Source organism: Astatotilapia calliptera, chromosome 20 (assembly GCF_900246225.1).
Source record: "Astatotilapia calliptera chromosome 20, fAstCal1.2, whole genome shotgun sequence".
Lineage (NCBI taxonomy): Eukaryota > Metazoa > Chordata > Actinopteri > Cichliformes > Cichlidae > Astatotilapia > Astatotilapia calliptera.
The window spans coordinates 24,618,982-24,632,099 of record NC_039321.1 but is presented as its reverse complement, the minus strand read 5'-3'; the positions used below and the strand labels follow the sequence as shown (position 1 = coordinate 24,632,099).

The 13,118-nt window shown below is 35.2% G+C and overlaps 1 protein-coding gene across 1 annotated transcript; it reads left to right on the top strand.

Annotated features, from left to right (window-relative positions):
• Positions 1-6,807: 6,807 nt before the first annotated feature.
• tas1r2.2 (taste receptor, type 1, member 2, tandem duplicate 2) lies at positions 6,808-12,399 on the top strand. The gene is made up of 7 exons (XM_026153488.1): positions 6,808-6,823; positions 6,941-7,088; positions 7,278-7,575; positions 7,694-8,419; positions 9,654-9,860; positions 10,161-10,281; positions 11,471-12,399. Exons 1-7 carry the CDS (start codon positions 6,808-6,810, stop codon positions 12,397-12,399), a joined length of 2,445 nt encoding a protein of 814 aa, XP_026009273.1.
• Positions 12,400-13,118: the final 719 nt, after the last annotated feature.

The following is a 13,118-nucleotide window of genomic DNA, read 5'->3' as shown; positions in this document are numbered from 1 at the left end:
CTGCCTCTAATAATTTTGTGTCTCCACAGGCAGAAAAACTAATGTACTCAGGACCTTCTGCTAAAATGTTGCTTTTAAGTAATTTTCTTATTTAGATCAGGAGTTCTCTTTTGGTAAATATGCTTATGGATTTTTGTGACAAGAGTTAGATGAAAATGAATGAGAAGATGTTCTCTCAAAAGTTACCAGTCTTACTTACACTTATGTTGCTCTAAATGAAATTATCTCTAAATGAGATAAGACAATTAATTAATTAATACCTGTTTACAATGTAATTACATAAATATATATTTTCCTTTGGACCAAGATAATCTGGTTTTTTACCTTGTTCCTAGGCTTTACGATCAATTGGTTCTGAATAGAACCTTGTTCTCAACAAAGCCGTAGGAGAGTGGTATCAATTCTCTCATCTTATTCACAAGAAAGCAATTATGTGTACTGTATAAAATGTAAACTTTTCTTGAATGGATAGGTTTTCTTAGGTTTTTCTGTAGTAGTAGCAGTACTAGTGCTTTTCACTCATATTGCGCTTAATTAATAAGCAAAACCCAATAAAGTTTAACCATTACTAGACAAGTCGTGAATTCTCCAGACTTAATTTATTTATCAACACATCAAGTTTGGAAGCCAATTCTGTCCAACTGCAAAATGTTGTTTTGTTATTGTGCTCTCTTTGTTTTCCCAACAGGCAACTTGTTTAAGCAAGGTACAGACAAATCAGTGATCATGTAGATAAGACATGAGATGTTTATTTACATTTTTCAGTGATGTTCTGTACCCCCTAGAGCAGGGGTGTCGAACTCCAGGCCACGAGGGCCGGTGTCCTACAGGTTTTAGATAACATCCTGGGTCAACACACCTGAATCAAATGATTAGTTCATTACCAGACTTCTGTAGAACTGCAAGGCACATTGAGGAGGTAATTTAGCCATTTAAATCAGCTGTGTTGGATCCAGGACACCGGCCCTCAAGGCCTGGAGTTCGACACCTGTGCCCTACACTGAAAAAAAGGGACTGGCCATCTCTTGGATTTATGTAAGCATCTTGCATGCATTTAACACAATTGCCTCATGTTTTAAAGTTAAATGTAACTATATAGTGTAAAAACTACATGATATGCAGAAAGGGTGTATTAAATTGTTCATATCATGTTCAGGTGAAGTAAGTCAATAAGATAGCAACGTTAAATCTCGTGAAACCACGCGTGATTTCATCTCGCGGGCTTTGGATCGTGGTTTAAAAAAGGCATCCATCTCAGTCAAGTCGAGCAGCCAACTCTACGTTTTTGGTATGTCTTGATTTTTTGAATTCATTTTTACCATATTTCAGCCAAATGTAGTTAAACGTCTAGAGTGTCGCCATGTAACATGCTAAAAAAGAGCCGTTAGCTTATTTGCTGTTTTATCTGTTGTCAAAGAATTGGCGCTTTTTCATTTGAATTTGTCTTTGGCACAAGAGCCGTAATATCACATTAAACCTAATTACGAGGCACTCATAACATAATTTGGTTTTCTGTGTGAATAGATTTGTCAACTGACTCTTCAGTTACATTGTGTATTTACTGCACCGTGGTGTTAGTGAGATTTTGGACATTGAACAGCTTTAGCTAATATCATCAGCGGCATTATGCTAGCTTACATCCCTACCCCTCCTGCCCTCACCTGCTGTCCTTTTGTTTTTGTTTTTGTTGCTGCACATTGAGAGATGACCTCTATTCTGCATTTCACCAGGAGTCAGCTGATGGATTGTGGGTTCAAGGTGTTATGGTAAGAAAGTATATTCTATTTTCGTTTCTGTAACTTAATTATAATAGGTTTTTTATAATTATTAGGTGCATGCATACTCACCCTATTAATACAACTGAGAGATCCAAAATCTGCCATAGGTTTAACTTATACCTGTATGTATTGCCAGAAAGGTGATTACTGGACTCGCATTAATGCACACTTGAACTGAAATGAGGTTGTAACTTGTGGGTTGTTGGGTTGCAAATCAAAAACAAACATCTTTGGATTTTTTTTAATCCCATAAGATCTGGAAACACAGTTTTTATTCAACAAAACATTACTGATTAACCAAGCACAGTGCCTGCTGTTATTTCAAAATAATTTTATGTCATTTCAGATAAAATGCAGCATTCCAGTGCATCCCAACCATGCCTTTACAGTCAAGGTTTCTGACGGAGCTGAGTTTTTCTCTGACAGTCTGCTGAAAGTGTTTGCAAAGTGATCAGGGGAACAGGGCACAAAGCTAAAGGATGTAGCTGCCATAATGACAGTAAGAACTTTAAAATTCTTTAACTACAAAGTGTATATGTATTGCATTAGGTCAGTAAAAGATTTTTATGCTACATCCATTGAAACAGTCAACTATTACCTGTGAGTAATGATTCCACTAAAAGGATGCCATAATTTTCGTCATGCATTTACTGGCCCACTGAGAAAAAATTATCTTTTTTTAAAAATAAATGTTCTGGAAACTATATATCCATAAAGTTGATGTCAAACAGGAACTTTTGATATTGCTTTGTAGATGCTGGTGTTGCATGTTGACTGGTTTAAAAAGTCAAGAGTTTTTGTCTGGGATCATTTTCTTCTGTGCTACTGAAAAGTTCACAAATCTCTGTTTTCTTTGTTATAATAGTCAAGGATGACATTAATGCTCGGAGTCCCTCATCAAAGTGCTCCGCATCTGTGTGAAAGACAATTGCAACATCTTGGTGCAGGAGTTCATGGTGAGTGTTTTATGAGTAGATTGTGGCTTTGCAACATTTAAAAATGCATTTAGTTATCCACTTGATCCTCATTGGACTGGTTAGGACCAGTAGTCCTCTTTAATAATTTGAAGTTCACATGAGGCCTGGTAGTGAACTCGGCCGCCGGCCCTTGAGGCCCCATCCCCACCCCTGTATTAGGGGTCACATCAGTGTGAAAAAACTTTAAATTTGTCATTCTAATGAACAAAGGAAAATCCCACCAATATTTATATTAGCTTTTGTTTGAAAAAATGACCAACTGACCAACAGCTAACCAAATTGTGGGGCTGAAAGTCTAAATTCTAACATCTTCTGAGTGACATAGCCTGGATTTCTGATGGGCCGGTGTCTTTCTAACAAAAACTAATGTAAAGCATTTGAAATTATTATGTTTTTCACCCTCTCTTAGAAACTCTGTTAGACCATGAATGGCAGCATGGCAGGCCACTCTTTGGCTATAGCTATTTACTATGTTGCTTGCATTGGTTTAAATTACTCTAACATTAGAACTGGTAGATTAAAAAGAGATGAGTTTAAAAAGGAATCTTAAAGAAATGTTTTGTGTTTAACCAGGACTTGACTGAGGCCACTGCACAGATTGAGAAAACCACAATGAACATCTGTCTCCAGAGATGCGCCAGGCAATGACTTTTCTGATGTTGTTCTTCAAGATCTGGATAACGTGACCTTTGCAGTAGCCATGCTGTTTGGACCTTTTTTATTCCTTCAACATGAGTTACCCATCACAACTCTGCTACACTTTTGAGGTGATTCAATGGGTGGTAATGGAGTTGGATGCAACTCAGCTCTCAAGAAAAGCTCACAACTAAGACAAAACTGCTCCTGCAACGAAGCTCACTGTTATGCATGTGAGGTGACCAGCTCTAGGTGAGAGGACATTTAAATCTCACACTTGTTCTGCTGCATTTTTGAAGCTCAATTCCAGGAACGGATCGCAGGGTTCATTTTTATATACTCTGCAACTGCCATGAGGACGAGCCGTTTTTTGTTGTTGTTTGTTTTTCCTTTTGCTCTGTACAAGGTCTGTTTGGCAGCATTTTTAAATTTCTCTTTGTATTTTTTCTTTCTTTTACTAGTGAAGAGATGTAGCGTGAACAGTTATACAGTCTAAATATCCCATATGGGTCGTGTGAAATGGTATTTTCAGTTTCATTCAGTTGAAGTAAAGAACGTTGAATATTTCTAAGTGTGCTGTTTTGAACCAAGATGTCACAGTATGATCAGTGCTGTAATTTTTGACAGTCACTGTATCAATGTTATTTTTGCGTCTCTTGAATAAAGGTTTTGACCTGCAAGTGCTAATTTCTTTAGTTATTGGGGTAAAATGGGTAGTGTTAATAGGAAGGTGTTTGCCAATTCAGTAACCTAATTTAATGTTAATGGAAACTAACATTACCTCAAATTGTTTAGTTATAATTGTTGTTTAACTGAATCTTGACGTTAGAGGCCTTAAATAGAATGTTTTGTATTGTTCTTTCCCAACATTTTTCAAAAGAAACAGTCCAATTTCTTTGCTGTGATTGATTCCAGAGAACACGGAAGAACTGACATTATTTAACTGTTGATTTATATAGATTCAGTAGAGGAGTAATGTCAGTTTAATTCTTTACCTACTGCAGTGAAATTAGACATGTTGTTTTGAAAGGTTACTGGTGGATGCCAGCAACCATCTTGGAAGAGAACAATACAATCTGTTATAAGGCCTCCATTTGAAAATTGTGTATTTGATACTAGAATATAATAGCAAAATGTAATTTGAAGATAACATGTAGTATTTAAGTGACCAAGTAGTATTGGGTAAAAGTTATTGAATCGTGTTGGGATAACATGAGAAAATTGTGAAGGATTAAAATATTCCAAGAGCTCAAATTACTTCATCAAAACATGTTTAAGTCACATTTTATCAACACAAATTGCACAAGTTTATTGAACATGAATAAATTGTGTTAATTTAATTCAATTGTTTAAGTTGCTGCCAAAGCAAAACATCTGTGTGCAACAAATGTCCACCATTGAATTAAGTAAATCCAACAACATATTTTTTTCAGTGTAGAGTATAGTATAGTAATACAACATCTCACTAAAAACATCCTTGTATACTATCATTCATTGTTCTGAATTTAGTCCAAGTACCTGTAGCTGCATCTTTATTACAATGTGGATTTCTAAAATGCCTCTTTTCATGATAAATTGTGGGGTTTCCATCATTAATCGCCCGTTCTAGCAAACTTACCTAGCATTTATACAAAAGCACTGCTCTGCTGCTTGTTTAGACACTTTTTAAGGGTACTCAAGCATCCTTAAATTTCAATTCTATTATTTAGAAGTAATAATGTAATTTTATGTTATCTCACCTCTAATATCATATTCTGGCAAACTGTTTATTGACAATGTTGCATGTCAGAAGGAAACAGGTTTAAATGTCCAGTGTTCTTGATGTCATGATGTCACAGTGCACTGATAGAAGCACTGGATGCTTTAACAACAAGGCTTTACATTAAAGGTCATTTTTTGGCATTATTTATTAGGAAAAAAAGCATAATGTATTCATAGATATAGTGTGTAATTACGTCTTCCAACAAACTGATGCATTCTCATAAACATAAAATGTATCTTTTAAAAATACATAGGAGTGGGTTTGCTGTATGTTCCGATGTTCCTCCACCATATTTGAATACAGTGGCTGTGAAGGATATCTTCCTTCCAACTAATGGCATTTTACACGTGTGTGTATAATTCGCCAAAGGTGGAGAGTAAAAAAAGTCATAGGCATTTGTGTACCATGGAGGGATTTTTATATTCATGGGCACACCTTCAGACTCAGCATATACAGCATCATACCTATGTTTTATCATTAAAGACAGGGTCTCCTTCACCAAAGCAATGCTTTGGTGAAGGAAACTGTGATAATAATAATAATAATAATAATAATAATAATAATAATAATAATAATAATAATAATAATAATAATAATAATAATAATAATAATACAAAACCTAACGTAACTGCAATAGATGCACTTTTAATTATAAAGTAAAGAAAATGTTTTGGGATTAAAGTACAAACAAACAGATGACTGTTATTATGCCTAATGACTTTAACCATTAGCATATAACTGATTCTATATGAAAGTGTTTCAAACTACTGACTATTGCTAGTTAAAGCAAGTTTATCTGTAATATTTTGTTGCATTTGGTCTTAATGCAGAGTTATAGTTGAAACACATTTTTTGTTTATCAGCCCACAGTCTCACCAGATGAGACCTATCTCTTAATATGAACCAGAAAGTTCTGCCCTTCAAACAGGGAGTTACCTTCAAATTTGGGTTAGGGTTCTTGTCATTCACCACTTACATCTGCTGAGTGATTGCAAATTTTGAATGGCCTGTGTGGTTACATGTTAAATTATACAGGGATCATTTGTAAGAGGATGTGGTCACTTACTGTTTGGTAATGATCAAGGGGTGAGTTGTTGTTTTTCTGTCTTTTGTTGCTCTGACCTAGTGCAATCTTAGTTGAAGTACACATTTCTTCCAAAGGACAAATGCATTTTGGCACATTTTCTGCAGTGGAAAGAGCAGCTTGTAGTTAGCATTAGTGTGCTTCAGTCATTTTAATAAATATCTACAAATACGAATAAATAGTTTGACGGTGGATGTAATGATTTTGTGATAGTGTAACATGATTTAAAAACATAAAACCAGCCAAAGGGCTTTTAAATCAAGGCCCAAACGTTTTATGCCAGTATTTATGCCAGCATTTCAGAATTCTAGCTTTGGTTGCGCCCAAAGAAGACAAAGATATTTTAAAGACCTCATATCTGTCACGGAGTCAAATAAAATCTAAAGTAAATGTGTTATAATGTCTAAAGGAAGGAAATGATTAATTGAGTTATTCCAGATAGAAGCATTACACTAATTTGCTTGTGATGGTTGTTCAACTTTGTGCACAAACAGCAGCTTGGATGCTTTTGCATACTGATTTGTGAAAGTTCATTCAACCATTTATAGCATCACCATGTGCATGTAAATGATGACGGGAGGGGACAGTCATCACTGTATTATAACTCACTAAAGGCAAAGGCACATTTTGGTAGAGTGCACAACAGAACACTAAGAAAGAGCTTCAGCAATGAAACATTTTTTAGAATCTTTCTGTCTGCTAGGAGCATTTCTACATGTCTGCACTCAACATACTGTCCCAGCGTCAGAGTTTCAGCTGGAAGGGGATTATTTGATAGGTGGACTTTTTCACATTCATGACGACACTGGCTCTGTGTATCATGAAAGACCAGAAGCTCTCGACTGCACCACGTAAGTTTTATGATAAATCTAGTTGGATGCCTTTACAAAGTCCAACTACGTAGTATAGAATTTAATCTGATCTGTGTCCTTGTTCAATTGAATTTATGTAATAATAACAAAACTACAGAAATACGAAGCTTTTAAGCAATATTTCAGATTTTTATGGTTAATCCTGTTCTCTTGTCTTCTTGTCCTCAGTAAACCACTCACATTCTCAAATTATCGGAGATTTCAGATGATAAGATTTTCTGTAGAGCAAGTTAATAACTCTACCAATTTACTGCCAAATGTATCTCTTGGCTATGACATATTTGACCACTGCTCAGATACGCAGAATTTTCCAGGTGTTTTGAAATTAATCTCAGCTAATGGTTCAATACAACCTTGGAGTGACAAACAAAGTGTTCTGTCTAAAGTAATAGCTGTGGTCGGTCCTTTCACAAGCACTCAATCCCTGACCGTAGCCCCGCTATTAATGGTAAATCTTGTTCCTATGGTAAGTTGTTAACAAATAATATGACAAAAACAGTTTTATAGAAAGATTATGACTTCTTTTTGTCATTATTTATTGTACCTGAAAATGATCAAATTCTCTATTATTTTCTATTTAACAGGTTAATTATGCAACTTCTACTTCTGTGTTCTCAAATAAGGCAAAATATCCATCGTTCCTGCGTACATTGCCTTCCAATTTAAATATGATAGATGTGATTGTAAGAATTTTGCAAAAATTCAACTGGCGCTGGGTTGCTTTCCTTAACAGTGATGATGATTATGGTAATGATGGTCTGAATTTGTTCACTCAGAGGATAAAGGATACTGAGATCTGCCTACCATATTCCAAAGGCCTGAGTGACAGCACCAATTACACTCAAACGTTCAAACAGATGGAGGCAAAACAGATAAATGTCATTATTGTTTTTGCTCTAGAAAACAATGTTGAACCTCTCATTGAGTCAGCAATGCTACTGAATGTGACAAATAAGGTGTGGATAGCAGGGGATGCATGGGCCTTGAACAAAAAACTCCCCAAAATGAAAGGAATCAAAAACATTGGAACCGTACTTGGAGTGGCTGAGCCAGTAGTGACAATACCTGGTTTTAGTGATTTTTTGCATTCTTCCAAAGCCCAACTTCATTGTAAATATGCAGAGCAAGACACATTTTGCAATCAGAAATGTAACTGTAGTTGCATGAATCCTGAGGATATCTTTGCTGCAGACCCATCATACTCTTTTGCAATTTACTCTGCCATATATGCCATTGCTCATGCCTTACACAATACCTTACGATGTGGAGCTGACAAATGTGATAGCAATATCACAGTGTACCCCTACATTGTAAGTATACAAGCCTTTTTTTAATCATCCTGAGAACTGTCTAATAATGTTATGTAAAGGTGGTAATAATGTACTATAATACAGTACAAGTTATTGGACAAAAGGACCCCCCTGATGATCCTCTAATCGCCTGAGCAGAGGTGTGAAACTGGCTCAGGCAATTAGAGGATCATCAGGGGGTCCTTTTGTCCCTCTGTTGGGGGACACTCCCACTAGGTTTAAATCTGGGATTCCCCACCATTTGACCTTAGAACTGAAGAAGCTTCTCGGATGAGAGGTGAAACGTCTTCAAGCAACTTAAAGAAGTCCAGACACTTTTCTTTGCAAGCTCCTTTGATTATATATGCTTCATTTTCCAGTTAAACACACTTTAACAACCAGGGTTTTTTTGCACTCCTGAATCCAGGTTATAATGTAGAAACTAATGCACATGTTTCCAGGTAGTCATGACACTTCCTGGAGGTTTTTTTTTTCTAATATGTCAATAATATGCCAGTAGTTAGAAACTGGCGGTCTTGCATTTTGCATCCCTGATTTCTGGTTAATACCACATGCTTCCAGGTAATAGGCCACAACATTAAAACACAGTCTTTGCATTTTCATCTTGAAACAAATAAAAATACTGAGGACCAATGTAGGATTAGTTTTACCATTATAATAGGATAAATATGTCCCAGAGTCTTGAAGCACTGACCAATATTACCTTATTATATTTTACGAGTTTACTACAACAAGTGTTTCTTTTCTTTTTTTTATTTAAATGCACAGGTTATCATATTACTACCACCATATTAATACATTGTATCATATTATATGCTATAATAAACTATATACTTCTACCAACTGGTTTCTTGGATAATGATTTGCTAATGAACTTTATGATACTGATAATAACTTGATACTTCTATATTATTACTTTCTTGTTACCAAATTACCTAAATATTACCAAGTCATTACTGACAGAAAGTACTCTCTATGCTTCTAAGCAGTTAGAACAGGGAATTGCCTTCTACTGTGTTGAATTCCATCTTTTAACAATAGCCTGCAAGTGGTTTGAAACTGAGATGACGTATTGTTGTAATTCTGAAACCAAACTCTTTTTCAATAGTTGTAGAACTTGTCACTTCATATTGTGAAAAAGTTTAGGTCTACTATCTATATCATCAATATATGATTTTTTTTTCTTTTAAATACAAAGAATTAATGGTTGTGTAATTTTTTCTGCACACATCAGGTTCTAGCAGAGCTGAGGAAGTCAAATTTTACACTTGTAAATAATAGTATTCAGTTTGATGACAACGGAAATCTAAAGCAAGGATCCTATTCAGTAGTTTTCTGGAATAACAGTGGTGATGCACAGGAGATTGGATTTTATCAGTTTAATTCAGAAGTGCATTTCTTCGTGGATGATAGCAAAATTGAATGGCACACCAATGGAGAAGTAAGTTTTTATTGTTGTTGTTGTTATTAATACAACATTTAGTTAAACATAATATATGAAAAATGTTTGTTTGTTTGTTTGTCTCAAGATGATTTAACAGCACCAACCAAAGTCAAAACACACTATCAAAGATCCTTTGTTTTTATTTTATTTTTTTCAGGGGTTTTTTGGCATTTGTTGTTGTATATAAAGCATCTTTTTTGTGTTGGTTTTTCTCCCCAATCTGTTGCTACCCTTCAGAAATGCCTTTTTTTTTTTTTTTTTTACTTATTTTATGTGCTAAATATGTGTCTTGTACAGGTACCTACTTCCTTATGTTCCCCAGAATGTCCTGCAGGATATATAAAAAAGCGAAATGGAATCTATGAATGCTGCTTCGACTGTGAAATCTGTGCAAATGGAACTTACGTCAACATTACGGGTAATGGTTTGCAACGTGACTAAATATACAGGTTCATCATGGCAAAAGTACATACTTTCTTTAAGTACAAGTTTAGATATACAGTATGTGTTAAAAAAAACTTTGATTAAAAAAACAAAGTACTGATTTAACTTCTTTTGCTCACATAAAAGTGAAAAGGCACAAGTATTAATAAAAAGTATTAATATAATGTATTTTTTTATTTAGTAAATGGAAATACAAACTTTTTCACACCTAAGAAGAAAGAGCACAGTCAGGAATTAAAGTGTGGCAGGTTGGGAAACACTAAAATCTGTTGTAGGGTCTCATCAATATAGTACATTTAATCAACAGAAGTTGACTCAAAAAGCTTTAAAGACAAGCACATTTACATTTCAGATCTCTAAAAAACTGCTTTCTTATGTTAACTCATTGTTGTGGAAAATAAGTAAATCATGACGTTTTTCTCCCCCCCTAAATACGCTGTAAGTATCAGTATCAGTATTGGAATCAGCAATACCGGTCCGGTACTTACGTGGTATTGGATTGATACCTGAATTTGTACTATCATATAGCACTAACTGCGACCACAACTTACAGACATCTGGACCAAAAAACAAATAAAGAATGCATCATTCTGTCCTACTTTAACCCCTGAGTATAATGATATAAATCATACAAAACAGTATACATAAATTATATATTATGTGTTTTTTGCCTCTTTCTTCTGTTATTTCAATAAGCTCCATTTAAGCTCAAATCAGTTGGAAGGCACTCAATGTTGGGGGGAGAAACTTACCTTAAATGCATAAAATCCGAAGTAACAAGCCTGTTCTGAAAATCTAATGAATAGCACAGACAATTGTGTTAAAATGTAGGGAGTAAAAAGCTGTTAGAAAAATGAATACTAAAGTAAAGAGTAAAGTACAGATATCTAAATTCTACAGAAGTGCCGTAACAATGTTTTTAGTACTTTGTTTCTTCCCATAAAGATAACTATACTTTTATTTCACGTGGTTTTAAAGATTCACCTTGATCCTTAAAAACTAAATGGACCACTGTCTCCTCAATAGTATTGATGCAGTTTTTTCAGTTATTACAGTTATTTTGGGTGTAATGAAGCTATGAATAATGCAAACAAATTTGATCAAAAACTGAACATTTTCAAATATAAATCTATTAATATGGTTTATTGTCTCTTGTAAAACAGAGAGTCCATACACCTGCCTCAAGTGTAAGGACATCGAATGGTCTGAAGAGGGAAGTACATCATGTAATCTGCGGGCTGTGGAGTACATATCAGCCACAGATATTGTGGCTACATTGGTCTTCGTAGCGGCCTGTGCATTTGTGGGCATGACGTTAGCCATGTCTGTTCTCTTTTCAGTCAACTACAACACACCTGTCGTCAGATCTGCTGGTGGACCAATGTGCTTCTTAATTTTAGGCTGTCTAAGTCTGAGTAATCTTAGTGTATTCTTTCATTTTGGTAAGCCGACAGTCCCTCTTTGTACTTTGAGATACTTACCATTTCTCTTATTCTACACTATTTGTCTAGCATGTTTTGTTGTGCGCTCTTTTCAGATTGTTTGCATTTTTAAAATAGCAGCCAAGATCCCCAAGCTCCACAGTTGGTGGGTAAAATATAACGGACAGTGGCTGGTCATTGTTGTTGCATTTGTCATTCAAGCAATCTTCCTCGTTATTGGCTATTCTTGTAAACCTCCAAGCCCCTATAATGAAACATCCTGGTACCCTGACAAAATCATACTCAGCTGTGACATCAGTCTACAAGCATCTACAGCTTCTGTGATTTTACTGTTATCAATATGCACTCTTTGCTTTATTTTCTCATACATGGGCAAAAACCTTCCTAAAAACTACAATGAGGCCAAAGCAATAACCTTCTGCCTCCTCCTGCTGATCCTCACTTGGATCATCTTCGCCACAGAGTGCATGCTTTACCGTGGGAAGTACATACAGCTTCTTAGTGCCCTGGCTGTACTTTCCAGCCTGTACTCTTTTCTGTTTTGGTATTTCCTCCCAAAATGTTTCATCATTCTTTTTCAACCCCACAAAAACACACAGCAGTACTTCCAAGGTCTCATTCAAAATTATACCAAAACAATTAGCCAGTAGCTCACTTCAGGAAATGTATCAATCACTTCAGATAGAGAAGTCATAGATGGATCTTTTTTAGTTCAATGCTCTAATGTCAAATCCTCTTTGAAATATATGTAAATCATGCTTGAGTTACTTAAAGCAAACAATTTTATTTTTAGAAATGTGCTTTATATTCTAAAGAGCTTTCACATAACTCATATCTGTAGTCAGCTATGTAGGATTCTGGCACAAGATTAAATTAACTATTTGGGGGTTATGGTTTCTGTTTATGTATATCATGTTAAAGAATGGATGTATAGTTTTCAAAATCTTTTAAAGTTATATGCATTTCCATCACTTTGAAGCATGAAGTAAATATACACATGAATGAATTCTGTACTAATTCTGATATTTTCATGAACAGCTGTGTAAAAATCAGTGATTAAAAAAACATGAAATAAGATGTTTTCCTATTTTCTTTTTTGGTTGCTGTAACACAAATGTGACCACTTGGTGGCATCACTTCACAGTGTGCCTACAAGCAGGCCATTGGTTCAACCATACTGTACTTCAACGTTGCCAGTGCAAAGCCAAACTCTGGTGAAAAATATGCAGTTTTGTATTGCACTATGAAAAGAATTGTACATGTTACAGTGAAGAACTGTCAAAAATTGGATAGTGAATACAGGCTTCTGGGCAAATTGAGCTTGTGAATTTATACACTTACCACCGCTTTACATCGACTATGAATAACT

Bases quoted from the DNA above. Each gene is read 5' to 3' on its own strand.
- tas1r2.2 (XM_026153488.1), top strand. The intron at 8,420-9,653 runs GTAAGTATACAA...TGCACACATCAG, and splicing joins TCACAGTGTACCCCTACATT to GTTCTAGCAGAGCTGAGGAA. The intron at 9,861-10,160 runs GTAAGTTTTTAT...TGTCTTGTACAG, and splicing joins AATGGCACACCAATGGAGAA to GTACCTACTTCCTTATGTTC.